This window comes from Lolium rigidum, chromosome 4 (genome assembly GCF_022539505.1).
Source record: "Lolium rigidum isolate FL_2022 chromosome 4, APGP_CSIRO_Lrig_0.1, whole genome shotgun sequence".
Classification (NCBI taxonomy): Eukaryota; Viridiplantae; Streptophyta; class Magnoliopsida; order Poales; family Poaceae; genus Lolium; species Lolium rigidum.
Window position 1 is genome coordinate 138,604,710 of NC_061511.1, and position 23,183 is coordinate 138,627,892.

Below are 23,183 nucleotides of genomic sequence, written 5' to 3' on the forward strand. Positions count from 1 at the left end.
AAGAGGTATATCTCTTTACCCCTAATGTTTGAGCTATTTACATCCACACTGCCACCACCAAACTAAAGGAATTGTTTTCTGTCTTTCTTTCACGAACGCATTGACTGGTCTCTACCCTCCCATCTCGCTTCTAGGTTTCCTCCCGTTCCCCAAACGCCGCCTCCGCCCCATGACTTCGTCTGCCACTCGCCGCCCCCTCACAACGCCGGTAGTCTCCCCACCTGTTCTTCATTCAATTTTCCATGTGGGCGGGTAGCATGCGGCCTCCATGGATGCCTGGTTCACCGACCGGCCAGCCGATTGCTGGACCCCTCCACCAGCGCTGCCTCCTCCATGTGGTTGCGTGGCAGCACAGGGTGCCACTGACTCGCTTCCCATCCTAGAGCACAATGTGCGCTGTGCCGCTGTTGCTTCTGCTGTGTGACCGCAGCAGCTCAGCCGGCGGCATGAACATGTGAACTAGTAATCATATCTTTTTCTGTTACAATTGACTTCCAGCTTCAGGTTCATGTGATTTTGTCAAGTCACCACTTTTACTGCTAAACTTGAGTTGCCATTGGTTCTTCGGTGGAATATCATAACCATTTTCCCAACCAGCTTTTGTTCATTTTAGTGTTTGTTTGACCCGCTTTTGCCTACTTGTGTCTAATTTTCCACAGCATAAAATAAGCACAGCACAGAACAGTTAGGGTGTGTTTGTTTCGGCTGGAGCTTCACGGCTGCAGCTGCCAGAATCAGCGGTAGCTGCCAGCTGGGCTGGAAGGTTGGAATAGTCTGATGTCTGTTTGTTTCACTGGCTGGTGTAGTTGTGGCTGCAACTAAAATGTGTTGAAATGACCTAAATGTCCCTCTAGTTCTGTTGATCGAGTTAAAATGCTAAATGTACTGTTGTGACTGAAAATAATTCTGGGATTAACGAGAATTATACTTTTTTGATAGCAAAGGAATTTGACATATTTGATAGCAATAAAATTAAACATATTAGTACTGTCAATTTCGGATATGATTTTAACTTGACTTGCTTATTAGTATTCTTCGTCATGCAGTAAACGAATTAGACATATTTACAAGTTGCCATGCCCTCTCCACTAAACACTTAATTTAGTTTATATAATCCCTCCATCCAGAAAAGGATGTCTCAACTTTGTCCAAATATGCATGTATCTAGATGTGTTTTAGTGTGTAGATACATGCAAATTTAGACAAAGTTGAGACATCCTTTCGTGGACGGAGGGAGTTGTACATATACACTGACAATACGATTCCATTCCGCATATATACACACCTACATATGTTTGGCAAGCACACACAGCTAGTAAACCAGCTTGCACGTACGTGCGGTAGCAGCACTAGCTAGCACAGTGATCTGAACCCAAGGGAGCCAACACCGGTCGACGTAGCAAACGCTAGGCCGCCATCGTTGTTCATCGCTGCTAGCAGGTTTCTTGCCGGCAGGGTCAGCAGCCGTGCCATCGCCTCCGCTGCAGAGCAGCACAGTCCACACATACATGCTGGCCTACCTGCACAGATCACATGCCAAACAGCGACACGCCCAGCGGACAGGAGGCCAAGACCTACTCGACGGAGACAGACTCTAAAGCTTGGCCGCGGGAAGGAACCTGGGAGTGGGACCTGGATCTGTGGGGAGAGGGGTTGGGGGGCACGAAGATTCCATTTCTCCTGCCAGAGGAGGGCGTCAGCGCCAGGGCCGGAGACCGCGGTGGCGGGCGGCGGAACGTCAATGGTGGCTGGAGGCAACGACTTGTTTTGGATAGATATCTCCTCTGGTTGGGTGAGAGGGAAAAGAAAGAGCAAACCGTTCAGTGGCATTTGGTGCGTTATACGGAAATTGGTGGGAAGGTATACCGGTAAAATACCGACCCGCACGATTGGAACCTGGCTACGCGCGAGGTTGATATCCCGAACATTAAAATCTGCTTTGTGATTTGGACCTAATATAGCACCTAACTAATACAGTCGATTTAATTTTCTAATTAAGGTGGATACAAAGGGAAATACTACTGCATGGTCAGTGTTTTTAATGCGACCAAAGTCAGTGCTTTTAATGCTCATGCATGTTGGCCCAGGCTTTCCACCCTCCTCGTTAATACCTATCTCGGAGATTCAATGAGTGATTGCAAAAGATAAACACAGTACTAATGGTGTAGTTACGCAAAAGAACCGCATGCACCAAATATTCATGCATTCTAAGAGGAGAAAACACAGTACCATGTAACTAGTAGAGTAGTAGAGGATTACTTGATTTCTACGGTGGTAATTTTTGGAGTCTCGCCTGGCATTTTGCTTATTAAAATGGTCACATCGGTACAAAAGCTCTCCCGGTTGACGTTTACAAATTTAGTAACATGGTGTAAGCAATAACTAGCAAACATAATTACCTGAAGTATCACCAAATTATCAGACAAAACCATTCAACAAGAGTAAACAAAATTACTATTAAACTAAGTGAGAATCTAAATTAAACTAAGTGTGAATCTAATTTTTTTGGGTGGGCAGGGATTCTGGTGAGTTAATGCTAGGATCATGTGGTTGTCCACTAGCTATTGGTACAACACTGACCGCACCAGGGCATCTCCATTGAATTTGTGCATGCACTCTTAATGGTGATTGAGATTAGAAAAGTGATTTAAGTACAATGTTTTCGGATTTGAAATCAGAAATTTTAGTTCAGAGATAACATTTGTTGAGTGTTTTTTCCCTTCTTCTTTTATTTGTATTATTTCAAAATTTTAGATCATTAAATTTTCCTCTTTCAAGAAATTTAAATAATCCTACTAAAAATGTGGACTGTTATTTTGAAGTCTCAAATTGACTAATGAAATAAAATGTTGAACAAAAAACATCAGCAAGAGCTCGCACGGAGGAGCACGTAACATCAGTAGAGAAGCTCTCGCGAAGGAACACGACGTACTGTGGAGATGGTTGTTGCCTTGGAGGTCGGTCGGAGGAGCACCGGCGGCCAGAGAAGCTCATGCCGGGGAGTAAGAGTTAAGACGCATGGGAGGAGCATGGTGGCCGGAAGAGCATGGCGGCTAGAGGAGCTTGCTGCCATGGAGCTCGCCCGGATGAGCATGGCTGCCAGAAGAGCTCGCTCCCATGAAGCACACACGGATGATCACGTTGGCCGAGAGCTCGCTACCATGCAGCTTGCCTGGAGTAGCATGGCAGCCAAAAAAGAAGCTTGCTGCCATGGAGCTCAAAGAGGAAACGTAGAGAGGCTGCTGATGGGTGGCTTTGAAGAGGGAATTAATTCAGCTGGCCGGTCTCATCCTCTGCCCCGTTTATTAATTAATGCATGTCAGACATGCACTGTACAAATGATCAAATACGTGGTCTATACGTGTTTTATACATGCTCTGGCTAAACACGTGTTGCTCTCTGAGTGGAATCGTTTTCATCCTCGCGCGGAGACGGGTTCCGTTCAGTATTTCCGGTAAAATACGAATTTGGAGCCAGATGCGGCTGGAAAAAGCATCCAAATTGCAGCTTCGGACTCGTAGTGCAATATTTTGGAGCGCTCCACTAGAGCGGCTGCTAGGAGCCCGCCCAAAAAAGGCTATTCATTTGGGCTCCAGCTTTCACAGGCCAAAAGCTGTTGGAGCGGCTGAAAGGAGCCCAAACAAACAGAACCTTAAGCGACCGCATACTGAGGGTATGTTTGGTTTGTGCCCTACATAGCCCTACCAAATGTTGGCAAGAATTGGCTTGCCAATTTTTTGGCTAAGGAATCCTCAACCCACACTTAACCAATTATTTGGCAAAAATCTGTGACACCCATTGGCAACCAAAATTTTGGCACTAAACCAAATGTAGACCAAAATACAATAGGCAGCCAAGTTTTTGGCAAGGCTAGAGTTGGCAACGAACCAAACATACCCTGAGCCTTAGTGCAGATTAATGTGCTTCTCAACATGTGAAAGACAACATGTTTTATGTGCGTTAAATTGCTCAGTCACAGGGAAGTAGAGCTCTATATGGTTTAAGCAACCAAAAGTGTAAATACTAAATACCTTGCACGGAATTTACTATACTTGATGCAGAAGAAGAGTTTCTTGAGCACGATTTTATAATCTAGTATAAATTAAAGAATGAAAGTGGTGCCCAAAGAAGTGTAAATCACATTCATGTGGCATAGTCAAGTAAAGAATTTTACTGCTAAACTTGATGCAGTTTAATGTTCTTGTGAATTTTAGTGAAATGCAAAATGTTCCAGTGGGATTTACCTTGACATGCGAAACAGCAGTCTTCAACACACCGAGCAAAAGATGTGTGCTCCCTCCCCAACTCAAAACTACTGAAGAACAGATCATGTGTGCAACCTTCAACCAGAATAAACAGTAACAAATCAATAGAATTAAGTTATATTGGTTGAGTTCCAAGCACAATTAATTGGCTAGTGCACGTACAGCGGGCAAGTGGTCGATCATTGGTGGCTGCTCACACTGCTCTAAGGTTGCAGCACAGAATTTGTGCACTAGCTTTTCATCGAAATACCGAGACTTGGCAACCAGGAAAACAGCACAATGGCTCAGCCCATTCACAAGCAGAGTGAGATACTTCCTGCTGGACTCCTCGGTCAGAATCCTGCAGACGGACAAGATCTCATAGTCACGCAACATATATGCATCGCGCGCCTTGTTTAGTTTAGTAAGGAGAAGAAAAATGCAGAGTTAACCACCGGAGCCATGGGCGGAGCTGGTGAACGAGGACGAGGAGCCGTTGATACGGTGCGGCTTCCTTCACCTTGCCCTTGCTGGCACAATTGGCAAGACGCACGGTGAGCTCAACCGCGAGTCTGGTGATTTCAGGGTCCTCCCCTGCAACGCCTGCAGGGTCGGGGACGGGGAGGAGGGACGCGGCCCCAAGGGCGGTCGTCGGCGAGAGCGTGCAGCGGAGGGTGTCGAGGGTGGCGGCGGCCTCCGCCTCGGCGCGCGCGTAGTGGCCGCGCGACTCAAGGCAGCGGAGGAAGTGGACGCGCTGGAGCAGCACGGCGTAGGGCTTCCCGGCGAGGCACGCCGAGATGGCGGCCAGGCAGTCGAGGACGAGGCCGTAGATGTCGAGCAGCTCGTCGGCGGCCGAGCTAGGGCTCGAGCTTAGGATCTGGAGCGCGCTCCAGAGGAACGGGAGGAAGCGCTTGGCAAGGGGGCGGACGGTGGCCGCGGGCGGTGGCGTGGGGTTGCTAGGGTTGGCGGCGAGCAGGTAGTGGGAGAAGGGCTGGAGATAGGCCGAGAAGCGGGCGTGAAGACCGGCGCCGGAGCGTGGGGAGGAAAGAGCGGCGAGGAGGTCGGCGGCGGCGGGCTCCATCGCCGTGTTTTTCCGTTTGGGCGTGGGCGGGGTGGGAATGGAGGATGGAGATTCAGTGACTGGCCTACATCAAGTCATAACTGGACCTTTCATCAGCTCCACATTTTTCATCCAACGGCGAGCGAATCCGAAATTTTACCAAATTTATCTTTTTTGCTGCGCCTAAAATACAAAATATTTTTCATTGAAACTTTTTCGTACTTACAACATGATTCGTTGGCAACATGTACTTTTTAGTTTAGAATTTTTTGATGATTTTCAAAAACCAAAATTCAAAATCATCAAAAAATTCAAACTAAAAATGTATATGTTGCCAACAAATCATGTTGTAAGTACGATTTTTTTTAATGAAAAATACTTTATATTTTAGGCGCAGCAAAAAAGACAAAATTGACAAAATTTTAGAATTGCTTAATTGGAACCGTTGGATGGAGAATGTGAGGCGGATGTGAGGTCCAGTTACGGCGTTCACTGAATCTTCGTCCTGCTCTGCTCTCTTGCCACTTGCCTGTGTGAAATATGTCTTGCGTTTTTCATGCATGTTCCTGAGTATCAAGAGTTTGAGACTATGATTGAACAGTCCTGGATTCTAGTTTAGATGGTGCATGCAGGTCTTTCAATTCTTAGATGCATATACCAATGATTTTGTTGGCTGATGTGCGTTGATCTTGTTAGTATTGTGAGGATGCACGTCGCGCTGCATGTCCTCTGTGACAGCACCGGCTGTTAGCACTGCTAGGACCTCTAGCTACTTATCTAGCGAGTACAGGGCTAACCGGGATGAAAACTAGAGGGGTAGTAGTGTTCATACCATCGTGCTTGTTCGTCGAGGAGCTTGCCATGGCGGCGACGGAGAGATGGCTCCACCGCCTCACCAGATCGGATGGTCTAGGGTTTGGTGTGTCGGTGGAAAGGATGGCTGCGGACGAACCTTGGCGTCCGTGCCCCGGCTCCCACCTCTTTTATATGGCGCTGGCGACAGGGGTCCATCAACCATACGTGGTTGGGCGCACCCGATCAGGGCGCTAGATAGGGTCGTACGGCCGTTGGGTCGAGACGTGGAGATCAAACTAACATTCTTCCCCTTGATTTCATCTTACTTTAATCTTAATCTTAGACTTAAACTTTTCTTGGTACCCATTTTATTACAGATTGGCATATTGTTATCACCAGAATTTGACCGAGTCAGAGGTGGGCCGCGATCAAGATGGGCTTGAAGAATATATATATAGAAGAAATACGTGAATCGGCCTTACATGCAAAGTTTGGGCTAGTTTTCCCTTGTATCTGTAACATATTAGGTTACGTGTCGGTTAGGAGTTGGAGTTTTACCCGTGCACGGTTAGGTGCACGCCTGAATTAGAAAGTCCCTTGGACTATAAATATGTATCTAGGGTTTATGGAATAAACAACAACCAACGTTCAACACAAACAAATCTCGGTGCATCGCCAACTCCTTCGTCTCGAGGGTTTCTCCGGTAAGCACCATGCTGCCTAGATCGCATCTTGCGATCTAGGCAGCACAAGCCTACCCACGTTGTTCATGCGTTGCTCGTGCTGGAAGCCTTTTTGATGGCGAGCAACGTAGTTATCTTAGATGTGTTAGGGTTAGCATTGTTCTTCGTATCATATGCTGTCGTAGTGCAACCCTTATACATCTAGCCGCCCTTACACCTATCTTAGGTGTAGGGGCGGCACCCCGCTTGATCATAGTTTAGTAGATCCGATCCGTTACGGTTGCTCCTTGTTCTGCAAGGATTAGTTTAACATCCGCAATAGTTAGGCCTTACAAGGGGTTGGAGGATCCAGCGGCGTGCAGGGTGAAGTTTGCTAGCCCTAGACAGGATGTTCCGGGGATCAACCTCGTGTTGGTTTTTAGGCCCTGTCTAGGATCGGCTTACGATCACCGTGCGCGAGCGCGAGGCCCAATCGTGAGTAGGATGATCCGATTATGCGGTGAAAACCCTACATCGTCGTAGATCTCATTAGCTTTATTTTGATCAAGCATGACCACCATATATTCGGACACCTTGTACGAATCATGGGTGGATCGGCTCTTTGAGCCGATTCACAGGATAACCTGAGAGCCGATCGAGGCTCGTATTTAACGTTTACGTGTATGCCCTGCAGGAAATTAAGCGAGGCATCATCCAACACCTTCCTGACCAGGTATAGGTCAGGTGGCACGCCCTTGCGATAGCATCGGACGTGTGACCAGGAGGCTTTGCGGGCCGTCGCTCTGAGGGACTGGGGCCAGCCGCAGCCCTAGTTGTTCCCGGCTCTACTGTGTTTCCAGTCGCTGTCCGCCGGTGGGTTTCTGACCGCAACACATTCTGGCACGCCCGGTGGGACAATCTTCGACATCCACCCCATCGCCATCTACATCCGAGATGGCGGAAAGCACTCCGGTCAAGTACGAGGATCTGACCGACGAGCTCAAGAAGAAGCATGACGAGATCAAGGCAGTCCTCGAAGCCGAACTCATCGGCTCTTTCCACAGAACCCGCTCCCATGGCCAACCAGGACACTTGTTCAATATCAACATGGTGGGACCTGGGCACCACTCTGGCAAGGACGGAGATGAGGGCAGCTGCTCTCATAGCAAAGACACAGAGGAAGCCGCTCCACGCGATCGGCTCCGCCAAAACGGCAAGCGCCACGTCACAGAGGGAGAAGTGAAGAACATAAGATATCAACGACCTCTCTCTGATCACCTCCTCAACAAGTATGTGAGTCAGTATGACCAACGCCGGCGATACAGCGACGATGATGAAAAAGATCGTCTGGCTAGGGACGACAGGAGACGTCGTCGGCATGATCACGACGAGGAGCGATATGAGCGCTACTCCAAGGAAAAGTCGGGGGAGCAAGACGACGTGGATAGGCACTGGGACTGCCCCTTCTTCAGACACTGCTGGGCTTCAGGAATGAGCCGATTGCCAACAATCGGCAACTGCCCAGAATGCAAACAGAAGAAGAAGGATGCAGCTAAGGTGTCCGTGTTCAAGCGTCTAGGGCCTCTCCCGCCTCGGAACAAGCATGCTGAGTCCACTCGGGTGGAAGATCTCGAGGAACTAGAGGACGATGATGAAGAAGATAAGTATCATCGGCCAAGATGGTGCCCTGATGGGCTCAGCCGTTCCCAGAAGCGAAGGGTTCAGCGTCTGCGTGGGTTGGAGGAAGCTGAAAGATTATACCCGCACACGTTGAGGAAGGCACGGCCCGATCCGGCCGCCAAAATTCAGCGAACCCCGGACGAAGAAGGTCGGCCACAAAGAAAAGAGTGGCGCCCAAGCAAAGGAAAGCCGATGATGAGACATCGGCTGGCACAAACATGGTCTTCATCCTTCCAACGAAGTTTAGCGCTCCAAGATTATATGAAGCACCCGTGGCACAATTGGACTGCGGCCCACGGCCGGTCATCTTTGAGAAGCCACGAGAAAGAAGTTACGTGCATTTGAAGGCCCCGTACTTGCGAGGTTACATCAATGGGCAGCCTCGTCAACAAGATGTTGGTGGACACCGGAGCGGCAGTTAACATTATGCCATACTCCATGCTACGTCGGTTGGGACGCTCCAGCTCGGATCTGATCAAGACCAATGTAACACTGAGCGATTTCAACGGCCAAGCATCTGACACACAAGGTGTTCCGAATGTGGATCCGACCATAGGAAGGAAAACCGTCCCTACGACGTTCTTTATTGTCGACAAGCAAGAGCACCTATGCTCGTACTACTAGGGAGAGATTGGATCCACGCCAACTCGTTGCATTCCATCCACGATGCACCAATGCCTAATACAGTGGGATGGAGATGAAGTAGAAGTCGTCCACGCAGATGATTCAGCCGAGATTTCAATAGCCGGCATGGACGTTTGGGAGACATCAGGTCAAGAGCCACTCTCAGGCATCAATTTGGACGACTGCGAGCGTATCGACGTGACAAAGAACGGGGTTAGGTTGGTTTTATCCACCGGACTGACCGTGTAACAGGAGCAAATCAATGAGCAAACGTGGCGAGGCTGATCCTTGTGATCGGCCCCAAAAAGTTTATGGAGGAACATTACAAAACCTTCATCGAGCAAGCAACGTAGAGGCCGATTCCAGCAATCGGCCAAAATTATCCTCACCATCCATTCTGCCTGGGTTCAACATTTAATCCAACAGAGCCGATACCATCAAGTCCCTTGAAAGAATCGGCTCGGGGGGGCACCCAGGTGGATAAAACACGAGGATATTCAGTAGAAGCGTCTTGCGAGTGCCCAGCAGCGCAAATGCCCAGCAGCCTAAGATATCCTTTGATGATGGGTATGGAAGTATGGGGGCCGATACATAAATCGGCCGTAAAAAATTTAAATTTTTTAAGCATAGCCGATGCAGCAGACATCGACTTAAGGATATCAAGCCGATGCATGGCCATCGACTCAAGAGGTATAACTGTTATAATCAGAGGGTCAATGGAGCAGGAAGAGGACCACGAAGAGAGACTCTAATGGAAGAACTCCTCAATGGAGTGGTTTAATGGCTCAGATCCTCTCTTCAAGAACAATGCCAAGAGCAGCATGGATGTGCAGATCAGGCTAAGGGTGGGTTGCCTCAGAACCACCAAAAGAAAGGAGCCGATCTGACCTGCAAAGACAAAGAAGTGGACTGAAGAAGCTCGGGGGGCAGCTCACCCTGAAGGTTCTCTGCTCTGCATGATAGTTCTCTCAGACATGATCTAGCCCAGGTCCATTTGTCTGAAGGGCATGCCCTCGTCTCTGTTTCGTCTTGACTGAGACTCGGGGGGCAGCTGGCCTGGTGGATGCTCTGTTTTGGAAAGCCGATTGGGTAGCCATCGGCTAGTCCTGCGCCGCGATTTTCGTCAAGGGTGGTGATCCGGCGGAACTTAAATTCATTGTTCGAAAGGACGAAGAATAGTTCATGAAGGCTTGATGCGCTGACATCGGCTTTTTGAGTTTTGACCAAGATTGCAGTCACCCCGTGGTCGAAGGAAGGAAGGGCGGATTATGAGAGACCGATGCGTTGCCATCGGCTCATTCAGAATCGGTTTAAAAGAAATCGGCAAAGTCAAATTGGGGAAACTTCTTCATTCATAAACAGAATTTCTTACAAAGAAAGAGCCGATTGCTCAAAGAAGGAAGAACAAAAGAAGGGTCTATTGACCAATCTACTACTGCTAGGCCTACACTAGTAGATCCTAATCTACGGGCCATCGCTGCCCTCGTCGTCATCCTCGGAACTCTCATAGGCACTGCTGCCGATGGGCTCCTCGTCGCTACTCCCGTAGCCCTCTACGGGAGCTTCATCCCCGTCTTCATCGTCGCTGCTATCGTTGTCCCACCACATGCGGAGGCGTTTCGCCGGCGGGTAGCCCTCGAGGGAGTCGTCGTCGTCGTCTTCCTCTTCCTCTTCTTCAGAGGTGGGGCAGCCGTCCCAGGGGAACCGGTCGTCCTCGCTTTCCGACTCCAGTTCCCCGACGGCAAGGAACTGAAGATCTTCATCCCCGCTGGTCAGGGACTGGTCGTCTTCGGACCAGATGGAGGAGGCGTGGTCTTCCAGGTCCCATTCTTCTGGGGTGCGGATGTCCGGCGGCGTCTCGCGGGAGGAGGAGGACCCGTAGGAAAGCTCGGAGGAGGAGGAGGAGGAAGAAGACATGGTGGCACAGGAGGGTTTTTGGGTGCTAATGCGAGGAGGACGAAGGAGGAGCAAGCTGTTTAGAACGGTTGAATAAAAGGGATATGAGGGAGATTCAATGCCACAGCAGTTTCCGAGGAGATGATGCCCAACAGGAAAATTTTGCGGCCACGTGGAGAAGTGGAAGGGGCAAGGCATCATGATGAAGGATTCTGCGGCGGTTTCTGCTCTGCCACGACATGACCCGACGAAAGAAAAGCATAATGATTTTGGAAATGACATTTCCAAAACCAGGGGGGCATGTGTTATCACCAGAATTTGACCGAGTCAGAGGTGGGCCGCGATCAAGATGGGCTTGAAGAATATATATATAGAAGAAATACGTGAATCGGCCTTACATGCAAAGTTTGGGCTAGTTTTCCCTTGTATCTGTAACATATTAGGTTACGTGTCGGTTAGGAGTTGGAGTTTTACCCGTGCACGGTTAGGTGCACGCCTGAATTAGAAAGTCCCTTGGACTATAAATATGTATCTAGGGTTTATGGAATAAACAACAACCAACGTTCAACACAAAAAATCTCGGCGCATCGCCAACTCCTTCGTCTCGAGGGTTTCTCCGGTAAGCACCATGCTGCCTAGATCGCATCTTGCGATCTAGGCAAAGACAAGCCTACCCACGTTGTTCATGCGTTGCTCGTGCTGAAGCCTTTTGATGGCGAGCAACGTAGTTATCTTAGATGTGTTAGGGTTAGCATTGTTCTTCGTATCATATGCTCGTCGTAGTGCAACCCTTATACATCTAGCCGCCCTTACACCTATCTTAGGTGTAGGGGCGGCACCCCGCTTGATCATAGTTTAGTAGATCCGATCCGTTACGGTTGCTCCTTGTTCTCGCAAGGATTAGTTTAACATCCGCAATAGTTAGGCCTTACAAGGGGTTGGAGGATCCAGCGGCGTGCAGGGTGAAGTTTGCTAGCCCTAGACAGGATGTTCCGGGATCAACCTCGTGTTGGTTTTTAGGCCCTGTCTAGGATCGGCTTACGATCACCGTGCGCGAGTGCGAGGCCCAATCGTGAGTAGGATGATCCGATTATGCGGTGAAAACCCTACATCGTCGTAGATCTCATTAGCTTTATTTTGATCAAGCATGACCACCATATATTCGGACACCTTGTACGAATCATGGGTGGATCGGCTCTTTGAGCCGATTCACGGATAACCCGAGAGCCGATCGAGGCTCGTATTTAACGTTTACGTGTATGCCCTGCAGGAAATTAAGCGAGGCATCATCCAACACCTTCCTGACCAGGTATAGGTCAGGTGGCACGCCCTTGCGATAGCATCGGACGTGTGACCAGGAGGCTTTGCGGGCCGCCGCTCTGAGGGACTGGGGCCAGCCGCAGCCCTAGTTGTTCCCGGCTCTACTGTGTTGCCAGTCGCTGCCCGCCGGTGGGTTTCTGACCGCAACACATATAGAGCATGTCTCGTCATGATGGCCAGTTACGCACCATCAGATTCAACAGCTACTACACATCTTTCCATTTTAAAACAAATTCTTCCTCTAGACCCTTAATATCCAGGTATCATAGGCTTTTCCGTAAACCCATGCCGGCTACGTGTTCACTGAAAACACTGGGTGGTAAGCCTTTTGTAAGCGGATCTGCGAGCATTTTCTTTGTGCTTATATGCTCTAAACTTATGGTATGATCCTGAATTCTATCTTTCACAACATAATACTTGATCTCAATGTGTTTGGCAGCATCACTTGACTTATTGTTGTGAGCATAAAATACTGCTGGCTCATTGTCGCAGTACATCCTAAGTGGTCTTTGAATGCTGTCTACCACTCTCAACCCGGGTATAATTTTCTTTAACCAGTTTGCCTGCCCCGAGGCCTCATAACATGCTACATACTCAGCAACCATCGTGGACAGTGTTGTGATAGATTGCTTGAAGCTTTTTCACGATATAGCTCCACCTGCGAGAGTGAATACATAACCTGATGTGGATTTTCTTTCATCTACATCTCCCGCAAAGTCTGCATCTGAATACCCTTCTATCTCAAGGGAATCAGTTCTTCTGTATGTTAGCATGAGGCCTTTTGTGCCTTGCGCATAACACAATGCCTTCTTCACCATTTTTCAGTGATCTATTCTTGGATTATTTTGGAATCTGCCAAGTACCCCAGTAACAAAAGCTAAGTCAGGGCGTGTACATACTTGAGCATACATTAGTCTTCCGACAACTGAAGCATATGGAACCGCTTTCATTTGATCGATCTCATATTGGTTCCTGGGACGTTGAAAATTCCCAAATCTATCGCCCTTGACTATAGGGGCAGGCGTGGAATTACTCGCATGCATACCATACTTCTTTAGAACTTTCTCTAAGTATGCCTTTTGCGATAATCCTAAAACCACTCTATGTCTATCTCGATGAATTTCAATTCCTAGAACGAATGAAGCTTCACCAAGATCTTCCATACCAAAGTTCGAGGATAGGAACTTCTTCGTCTCCAATAGTAGACTAACATCACTACTAGCAAATAGGATGTTATCCACATATAGGATAAGGAAAATGAATTTCCCTTTCTTAAACTTTGCATATACGCAATTGTCCTCTCTATTCTCATTAAACTCAAAACTTTTAATTGTCTCATGGAACTTCAAGTACCATTGCACTGGAGGCTTGTTTTAATCCATAAATGGATTTCTTCAGATGGCATCCCATATGTTCTTTTCCTTCCACGACAAAACCCTTGGGTTGTGCCATGTAAACATTTTCCTCCAAGTCTCCATTTAAGAAGGCCGTCTTTACATCCCTCTGATGCAACTCTAAATCATAGTGTGCCACTAAAGCCATTATAATTCTAAAAGAATCCTTACATGAGCCCGGAGAAAATGTCTCATTATAGTCTATTACTTCTCTTTGAGTGAAACCCTTCGTAACAAGTCGTGCTTTATATCTTTCAACATTCCCTCTAGAGTCACACTTTGTTTTGTAGACCCATTTACAGCCTACTGTTTTGGCTCCTTTAGGAATTTCTTCTAAATCCCAAACTTTGTTGCTACTCATTGATCTCGTTTCATCAACCATGACTTCAAGCCACTTCGATGAATGAGCACTTCTCGAGGCTTCTTCAAATATGGTGGGATCACCCTCCATTTGAACTTCTTCACTGACATGGATCTCAAAATCGTCAGTGGCTTTCTTGCTCTTTGAGACCTTCTAAGGTTTTCAACATCTGGCGCACTTTCTATGTGGGGCTGTTGCATCTCTTCCTCATGTGTGGTAACATTCTCTCTATTTTCATTCGCTGTTACCACAAGAGAACTAACAACATGTGTCGCAGTGACATTGTCCTGTGTCGGTGCAGCAGCAGCAGGTATCGAGAAAAATGGTTCCTCGATCATCGGAGTGGGTGCATACACCCGCTTCTCCTCAAGGTTGATTTCTCGGGATACCGTGCTCCCCCTGATCATCTCATCCTCCAGAAACACAACGTGTCTCGTTTCTACAAACTTAGTGAGTCTGTATGGACAATAGAAACGATAACCTTTCGACTTGTCTAGATAGCCAATAAAATGGCAACTTACTGTCTTAGGATCTAATTTCCCAATGTTCGGGTTAAAGAGTTTAGCCTCAGCTGGACATCCCCACACTCACAAATAATTGAGTGAAGGTTCTCGACTAGTTCACAACTCATATGGTGCTTTAGACACCGACTTACTAGGAACTCGATTAAGTATGTGAATAGCTATTTTTAACGCCTCCATCCACAAACTAACCGGTAAAGTGGAGTAACTTAATATGCTTCTCAGCATTGAAGGACACGAATGTCGCCTAGAGGGGGGGTGAATAGGTGATTTAAAACTTTTACGAGATGGGCTTAACAAATGCGGAATAAAACAAGCGTTTACTTTGTCAAGCCCAAAGCCTATATACTATTGTTCACCTATGTGCACCAACAACTTATTCTAAGCAATGGTTCACCTATGTGCACCAACAACTTATGCTAAGCAATACAAGCCAGTATGTGATAGCAAGATATATATAACTTCAAGCACGATGGCTATCACAAGGTAAAGTGCATAAGTAAAGAGCTCGGGTATAGAGATAACCGAGGCACGCGGGAGACGATGATTTATCCCGGAGTTCACACTCTTGCGAGTGCTAATCTCCGGTGGAGAGGTGCGGTTGCTTAGTGCTCCCGAACGCCACAAGAGGCTCACCTTGAGGTGTGGTTGCTCGATGCACACCAACGCCACAAAGGCCTCATCCCAAGATGCGGTACTCACACCACACACCGAACGCCACGAAGGCGCCTCACCTAAATCTCCGGTGACCCTCGCCACAAAGGCCTAGGTCACGGTTCCACTAAGGGATTTCCTTCGAGGCGGAAACCGGGCCTTACACAAAGATTGGGGCACACATCCACAACTTAATTGGAGGCTCCCAACAAATCGCCACAAAGGCGTAGAATCCGTCTAGGGTTCCAAGAACCCAAGAGTAACAACCTTCTTGCTTTCACCACCACGAATCACCGTGGAGAACTCAAACCGATGCACCAAATGCAATGGAAAGAACACCACAAAGATGCTCAAGTCCTTCTCTCTCAAATTCCAACAAAGCTACAAAAGCTATTGGGGGAATAAGAGAGGAAGAACAAATAAGAGGAGGAACACCAAATTTCTCCAAGATCTAGATCTAGTGAATTCCCCTCACAAAGAGAGGGATTTGATTGGTAGAAATGTAGATCTAGATCTCCTCTTCCTTTTCCCTCAAAAAGATTCAAGAAGTATAGGAGGAGTAGAGAGATATGGCAAGCTCTCAAGGTCAACAATGGTGGAGAGCACAAAGGGGAAGAGGTAGCTGCCCAAGGAGGAAGAAGGGGGCTTAAATACCCCCTCCCATCGAAATATGACCGTTTGGGTGTGCTCAGGCCGGATTTTCCGGGCCGGATATTTGCAAAATATCCGCCCCCAAAAAACGGCTAAGGACATGAGAAAACTGCTCGCAGTAAGGGGGCCGGATATTTGGCCGGATTTTCCTAAAAGCCGGATTTTTCGGGGGGGGGGGGGGCGGATTATCCGCCCCAAACATGGGCCGGAATATCCGCCCCCTGAAAACTGACAGAAACATCAAACTGAAACGGGCATAACTTCAGCATCCGGACTCCGATTTTGATGATCTTGGGCTTTTTTTAAAGCTAGGAACAAGCTCTACAAGATCATGCAGGGAACCATCATAATCCAACAATGTAGGATAGAAACAAATGATGAAAGGTTTGATCTATCTAAAAAAGACATACCGGTGAAAACCTCCAACCTTGAAAATGCAACAAGTTGTCTATGCGAAATCCGTTTTCGATGAACTAGAGCTTGTCATGAGAATAAGCACAAGCTCTAAAACATCACATGGATAAGATCCAAATAACAACCAAGAAATATGATGCAAGGATGCAAAGGTTTGAGCTCTCTCCGAACGATACGATCGAGTTACTCACTCGAGAGCCCTCTTGATAGTACGGCAACTAAACTATAAACCGGTCTCCAACTACACTATGAGACCGGTGAGAAAGAAACCCTATCAAGAGCAAACCTTATACTTGCGCATTCCACTTGAGCTCGATGATGACGATCTTGACCTCAACAAGATGGAACGCCTTTCTTGATTGTGCTTGCTTGACGAAGTCTTATGGATTGCTCCCCCATAATCCACCATGGGAGAGCTTCTTCTTCGTTGCATCTTCACATAACCATGACCACCATGTGGATTGCTCCCCCATAATCCACCATGGGAGAGTTTATTCTTCGGCGCATCTTTACATATCCATGATCACCATATGGATGGCAAGACTCAAGCAAAGGATCGCTTCGAGATGGCTCATCTTGAACTTGCACTTCATTTCTCCATGGCAAGCTTCAAGCTTATGAACTCTTCGAGTTGGCTCATCTTGAACTTGCACTTCATTCTTCATTCTTCATCATGTTGATGTCTTGAAGTAACTTGAGGGCTCACTTCATCTTCATCTTCAAGACATACTTGACACTTGATATCCTTCATCAAATTCTTCTTATTGCAACCTTGAAGCCAACAAATGGTTCAAGAATTTCCTATGGACAACTCCTACAAATATAAATCAATGCAAACATTAGTCCATAGGGATTGTCATTAATTACCAAAACCATACATGGGGGCTCCATGCACTTTCAAGCATATCCATCAGGTACGGTTTTGACTTTCAGCTACTCCATTCTGCTGAGGCTCGCCCGGTGTAGAATACTGGGCAACTATGCCATGTTCCTGTAGAAACCTTGCAAACGGTCTAGGAACTTGGCCATATGGGGTGTGCCGACCATAGTACTCACCACCACGGTTAGACCTTACTACTTTAATCTTTATGCTATGCTGATTTTCTACTTCAGCCTTAAATATCTTGAATTTATCCAATGCTTCTGAACGCTCTTTAATTGGATAAATATAACCATAACGCGAATAATCATCCGTGAATGTTATGAAGGAATCATAGCCATCCTCAGATTTCACAGAAAACGAACCGCATATATCCGTATGAATTATTTCTAAAACTCATGTGCTTCTTTTGGCGCCCTTCTTAATGTTCTTTATAAACTTTCCTTTAATGCAATCGATGCATTGTTCTAAATTCAAAAATTCCATAGGCGAAAGGATTGATTCTTTTACTAAGCGTTCTATTCCCCCCCTCAAAATATGTCCTAAACAACAGTGCCATAATTTCGAAGAGATTTCATCAATTCTCTTCTGCTTATTATTTTCATTCAGGGATGTGGAGACATTCTCATTATCAGCTTTTAAAACATTCACATTCTCATCACAAAGTGACAACAAATAAAGTTTGTCTTGTCTGAAGGCAAGACCAACAATCTCATTATTAAACTTGATCTTACATTGACCATACCAAAATGGCAAGCAAAACCATCATCATCTAAGCGCGATACACTTATTAAGTTCCGATGCAAAAAGGGTACATAAAGCATATCTAATAATAAAAGTACAAAGCCATTTGCTAATACTAATGGGAGATCTCCAATGGCTTCGACTTCTGCTTGGACGCCGTTTGCTACTTTAATACATCTTTCTCCTCTTTGCAGGGTCTGTCTCATACGGAATCCCTGTAATGAATTTGCAACATGAACGGTTGCACCTGAGTCAATCCACCAAGTAGATTTTGCATAACTTAAAAATAAGGATTCATCTACAAATGTAATTAAATCCTCACCTTTCTTGCACAGATGTTTCAGGAATGCCACACAGTCTTTCTGGTAGTGGTCCTTTTCCTTGCACCACTTGCAAGTGTCCTTGGCCACTTCCTCATGCGGCTGGTGATCTTGAGCCTTTTCATGCGGATTAGCAGAAGGAGGATTCCACTGAGGTTTCCCTTGTGGCTTGGAACTCTGAAAGTTCCTCTTCTTGGATGGGCTTAGGTAATTGACAGAATCACCACATTGCCCCTTGATCCTCTCTTCTTCTTGCACACACATGGCAACCATCTTCTCAATGGCCCACTTTTCTGGTTGTGCATTGTAGTTCACAACAAAGGTCTCAAATTCTTTTGGGAGTGAGGCAAAGATCGGATGGATGATGAACCTGTTCTGGAATCTCCATCTCTATAGACTTCAGCTTGGAAGACATATGGCTCATCCTTAATATGTGATGCCTTACTCCACCACCAACGTACTTTGTAGTGACAAGTTTTCTTATGAGAGTGCTAGCATAGGCCTTGGAAGACCCAGTAAACTGACTCTCTACCTTTTTGAGGTACTCACTGGTGGTGTCACACTGTGGGATTGCTCCCCTTATAGCCTCCAAAATGGAGCTCTTGATCACCATCAAGCACTTTCTGTTGGACGAGTCCCACTTAGCACGATCAAGATCGTACTTCATTCTTTTTGATCCATGGTCAAGAACCCTTTTGTTGAAGTCAACTTCACTTTCTTTGTCGCCCCTCACGGGGTCCTTAGGTTCTACGAGACAAGCCTCTATCAGTGCTAAGTCGAGGTCAAGCAAAGCAAGCCCCACCTCAATCTTCTCTCGCCATGAGCCATAGTTCCCTCCATTGAGGGGCTCAATAGCCAAGATAAAACTCATATGATTTCCCGAAACAAAATTTCCATCAAAATGAGTCAATTTAATGTTGGTCAAATCAAAACATGGCACTTTTCAATATCAATTCTACATCACCGTTGGAAAGAAATAGAACCAATAATGATAACTCTGAATCTTGCGGAATACAATTTTATTAACAACGTTGGTCATTAAATAAAATCATCATACTCAAAATTGACTCTCATTTACTAATTCAATTTTCCCGTTGGTTCCAATTAAATTAGGAAACAATAAATATGACTTCAACTTAATTAAACTTAACTTAATTTTCGAATTTTAACCCACTGGAAAAATTCCATATCTCACTTTATTCATATTACTAAATTATTTCCAGAAACTAAAAATAGAAAACAATTACTAGAAACAAAAGCAAAACATGCCAAAACAGCCCAGATGGGCTCTGTCACTCTCTCTTAAAAAGAAAACAGCGCACGGGCCAAAAACGAGATGCGGTGCTAGCTGGGCCGCGTCAAGCCTCCGGCCCACGGCCTCTTCTCTCTCTCCCTTCGCCCGAAACGGCTCCTGGAATCTGCTGGCCGTCGGATCGCATCGGACGGTTGTCCACTGGAGTCGGCCGAACAAAACAGTCCGGAGAAACCCCGAAACCCTACCCCCCTTCATTCTTTCCTTCTCTCCCTCTGCCTCTCACCCTCACCCACGACGGCGGCGCGAGGAGACAAGGGCGATGCTGGCCGCCGAGGGGGCCGTCGTGGAGGGAGATCGCGACGCCGTGGCCGACCCTCTCGCCGGTGCGCGTGTTCCCCTTGCGGGTGGGCGGGCTGCCGTCGAGTGGATTAGCTACGGTGCCCTTGCGCGGCGCCTCTGCGGAGGGCCCTTCCCGGAGCTACGCCGGTAGGTGGAGGCCGGCAGGTGTGCCGCCTCCCTCTATGTTCTTTTCTTTCTTATCTATTTCATGATGCGTTGTGCTTGTTCTACTCGGGCTATTACCGATCTAGGGTTAAGGTTTTGATTCTATCCCGGTTTGGGTTGCTACCTCAACTAGATCAACAACTAAACATGCTCTGATACCATTGTTAGCACCGCTAGGACCTATAGCTACTGATCTAGCGAGTACGGGGCTAACCGGGATGAAAACTAGAGGGGGCAGTAGTGTTCATACCATCGTGCTTGTTCGTCGAGGAGCTCGCCATGGCGGCGACGAAGAGGTGGCGGCGGTGTCGGTAGAGCTTACTGTCGCTATATCGCCTCACCATATCGGATGGTCTAGGGTTTGGTGTGTCGGTGAGGAGGATGGCTGCGGACGAACCTTGGCGTCCGTGTCCCGGCCCCCACCTCTTTTATATGGCGCTGACGACAGAGGCCCACCAACCATACGGTTGCGCCTGGATCAGGCGCGAGACAGTGTCGTACGACCGTTGGGTCGAGACGTGGAGATCAAACTAACACCAGCGACGACGGGGGCCCACGGTGCGGTTCGCCAACAGCGTGTGGGTCGATGTTGCGATGCGCCTCACGCCGTCGTCTCCGAGCACTACCGCTCCCAGGCGCGCACGACGTCCTTCAAAGCCATGGTGAGTCCCGCCCCCTCTGGATCACTGCAGCTTTTGAGCAGGAATTCGTTCGTCGCAGTGCTCGACTCCAAATTTCCTTCGTGTCCTGACTCCTGAACTCTTGGATGCTTGCAGAGTTGCAGCCCGAGGAAGCAAGAACCCAGATCAACCAGTGGTTCGAGAGCGTGACGGCGGGGTGGATCACGGAGGCTCCATCGACAGCTACACGATGGGGCGCCTGGCGCAGCAAGTTCGACCCCGGCGCACGCTGGACGGCACCTTCTACCTGCACGCCTTCGGCCACCACGTTCGTGCGCTCTTCATGTCGAGCGGCGAGCCGCAGTACATCGCCTGCCGTTCCGGCTACAAGGTGCTCAGGCTCCCGTACGCGCTCGGCCGCGGCCGCGGTGGCGAGAGCCTCAGCCGACGGTGCTTCTCCATGTACATCTACCTCCCGAACGAGCGCCATGGCCTGCAGGCCCTGCTGCAGATGCTGGGGTCCAACCCGGCGCTGCTCGAGGACTCCTCGAGCGGTCGAGCCTGATGACCCAGGTCCGTGGGCACCTTCAAGGTGCCCAATTTCACCGTGTCGTGCAAGACGGACGCGACGGCCCTGCTGAAAGACCTCGGCCTGCGCATGCCGTTCGACCCCCGCGCCGACTTCTCGGAGATGCTAAACCCGGCGGCGCCGCTCGTCTTCTTGGCCGTCTTCCACCAGGCCTTCGTCGAGGTGAACGAGGAAGGGACCGAGGCGGCCGTGGTGACCGCCGTCGTTGGAGGCTTCACCTGCCCGACGCCGATGAGGACGCCGGTTCAAGTCGTGGACTTCGTCGCCGACCACCCTTTCATCAAGGAGGACCTCAGCGGCGTAGTGGTCTTCGCGGGGCAAGTCGTCAATCCTTTGCTTTCATAGATTGATCCGGATATGCAGTGCAGACACAACGATTTTCAACTCTTTGTACCCGTAGACACATATGTAAAGAGATTGCAATTCTCTATACCCAAAAAGGCGACCATGAACGGAGCATAGCGCACACAAGTAGATAACCTGCAATAAAGAACAATTTTTATCGTTAAAAGCCTTGTCATTCTACATAGCCAAACCGGTCAAATAACGACACACGCTCACATCCTAATAAGTACTTAACCTATGGTCTAACCCATTTAGCCAATTGCTGAAAATATTGCAACACTACGTAGAGGGTATAAAGTATAACCTATTTGGATGATTGACCATGTAGACCATGCAAACTGGCACTAGAAGAATATGTGTTTTATTGTCTCATCGTGATGATAAAAAGCATATTTTTTACTTCCCTACCATTTGTGTTTTGTAAGGTTGTCTTTAGCGAGGATGACCTCTCGACGAAGATACCGTGCGGCTTAGTTTTCAGCGGTATCTTCATCTTCCAAATTTTTTTATTGTTAACTAGCGAGTGTAATGGTTGAATAAACTCTATACATAGAAGCCACGAAGAATTTGCCACTCTAAACTCATCCGCCCCATGCGTCAACTGGACGGAAGATAAACTTTGTAGCGGATGCATTCCAAGATGCAATCCGGGGCCCAACTATATCTATTCTCAACGTTACATTCGGTGGAAAAATTTCGATTACCTTAGCTAAGGTGTCCCCTTTGGGACGAACGATGTTGTAAAGAGCATGATATTATTCTCGGAGCGTAGTATTTTCTAACCATTTATCCTCCCAGAACTTTACCTAAAATCCATCCTTAATACGAGAAAGAACCATATGGGAAAAAAACATCTTTATCGCTATAAGGCCAGCCTAAAATGTGAATCCCCATGTTTCAGTAACTTGAGATATCGCACGGAACCAACATATTTGCTCATCGGAATGGTTTGCCAAAACCCGTCTTCGGTAATTACCTTGGCCAGCCATTTACCCAGAAGAGCCTTGTTCTTAACCTCAAGATCGTGAACGCTAAGCCCTTCATGATTTTTTGGGCCGCAAACGGCACTTTATTTTCTAAGTCGATATTTCTTTTCTCACTATGACCTTACTAAAAGAATCTTGATTGGAAATAATCCAATCTATGCAAGACTTCCTTGAAAAGTTGGAAGAAGAAAATCATGTACACCATCATATTGGTAAGTACTAAATTAATGAGCACTAATCTTTTCCCGGTGATAGTAATTTTTTTCCAACTAATGAGGCGGTTTTAAAATCTCTTGTCGACGTATTTTCATTCAGCATATGTAAGCCTCCAAAAATATATCAAACTTCCTAGATAGCTAATTGGAAACCAAACCAATCCATAACCAAAAAGCTCAGCGTATAAGTTGGCATTGATTTGAGCCTAACCGAAAGAGAAGTGTTTAGCATGCTTGCACCAAAGAAACCAAATACCCTCCATTCTCAAAATATTCATGGCAAACTGAGCATCCAGTGGTATCCAAATCAACTCTCCGTCTGGAAATATTCACCTATCATCAAAAAATATATATACTTTCTCCTGTATATGGAAAATGTATGGGTAATACATTGTGAAGGTCTTTTTAGGGTATCTTCAGCGGCGCGACATAAACGGACGCTGAGCGAC

General features: G+C 47.4%; 1 protein-coding gene and 1 pseudogene across 1 annotated transcript in view; one reads left to right on the forward strand and one right to left on the reverse strand.

Moving 5' to 3' along the window:
* LOC124647555 (separase-like) overlaps positions 1 to 19,091 on the reverse strand; it is a 31,494-nt gene extending 12,403 nt beyond the window's left edge. Inside the window, exons 1-7 of the mRNA XM_047187477.1 lie at positions 18,746 to 19,091; positions 18,223 to 18,513; positions 18,076 to 18,115; positions 5,748 to 5,870; positions 4,700 to 5,389; positions 4,428 to 4,605; positions 4,245 to 4,340 (exon numbers count right to left, since the gene is read on the reverse strand). Coding sequence (XP_047043433.1) covers positions 4,245 to 4,340; positions 4,428 to 4,605; positions 4,700 to 5,389; positions 5,748 to 5,870; positions 18,076 to 18,115; positions 18,223 to 18,513; positions 18,746 to 19,091 — 1,764 coding nt within the window. The remainder of the gene's footprint in view (positions 1 to 4,244; positions 4,341 to 4,427; positions 4,606 to 4,699; positions 5,390 to 5,747; positions 5,871 to 18,075; positions 18,116 to 18,222; positions 18,514 to 18,745) is intronic.
* A 703-nt stretch (positions 19,092 to 19,794) lies between these two features.
* Positions 19,795 to 21,533, forward strand: LOC124647557 (annotated as a pseudogene).
* The last annotated feature ends 1,650 nt before the right edge of the window (positions 21,534 to 23,183 follow it).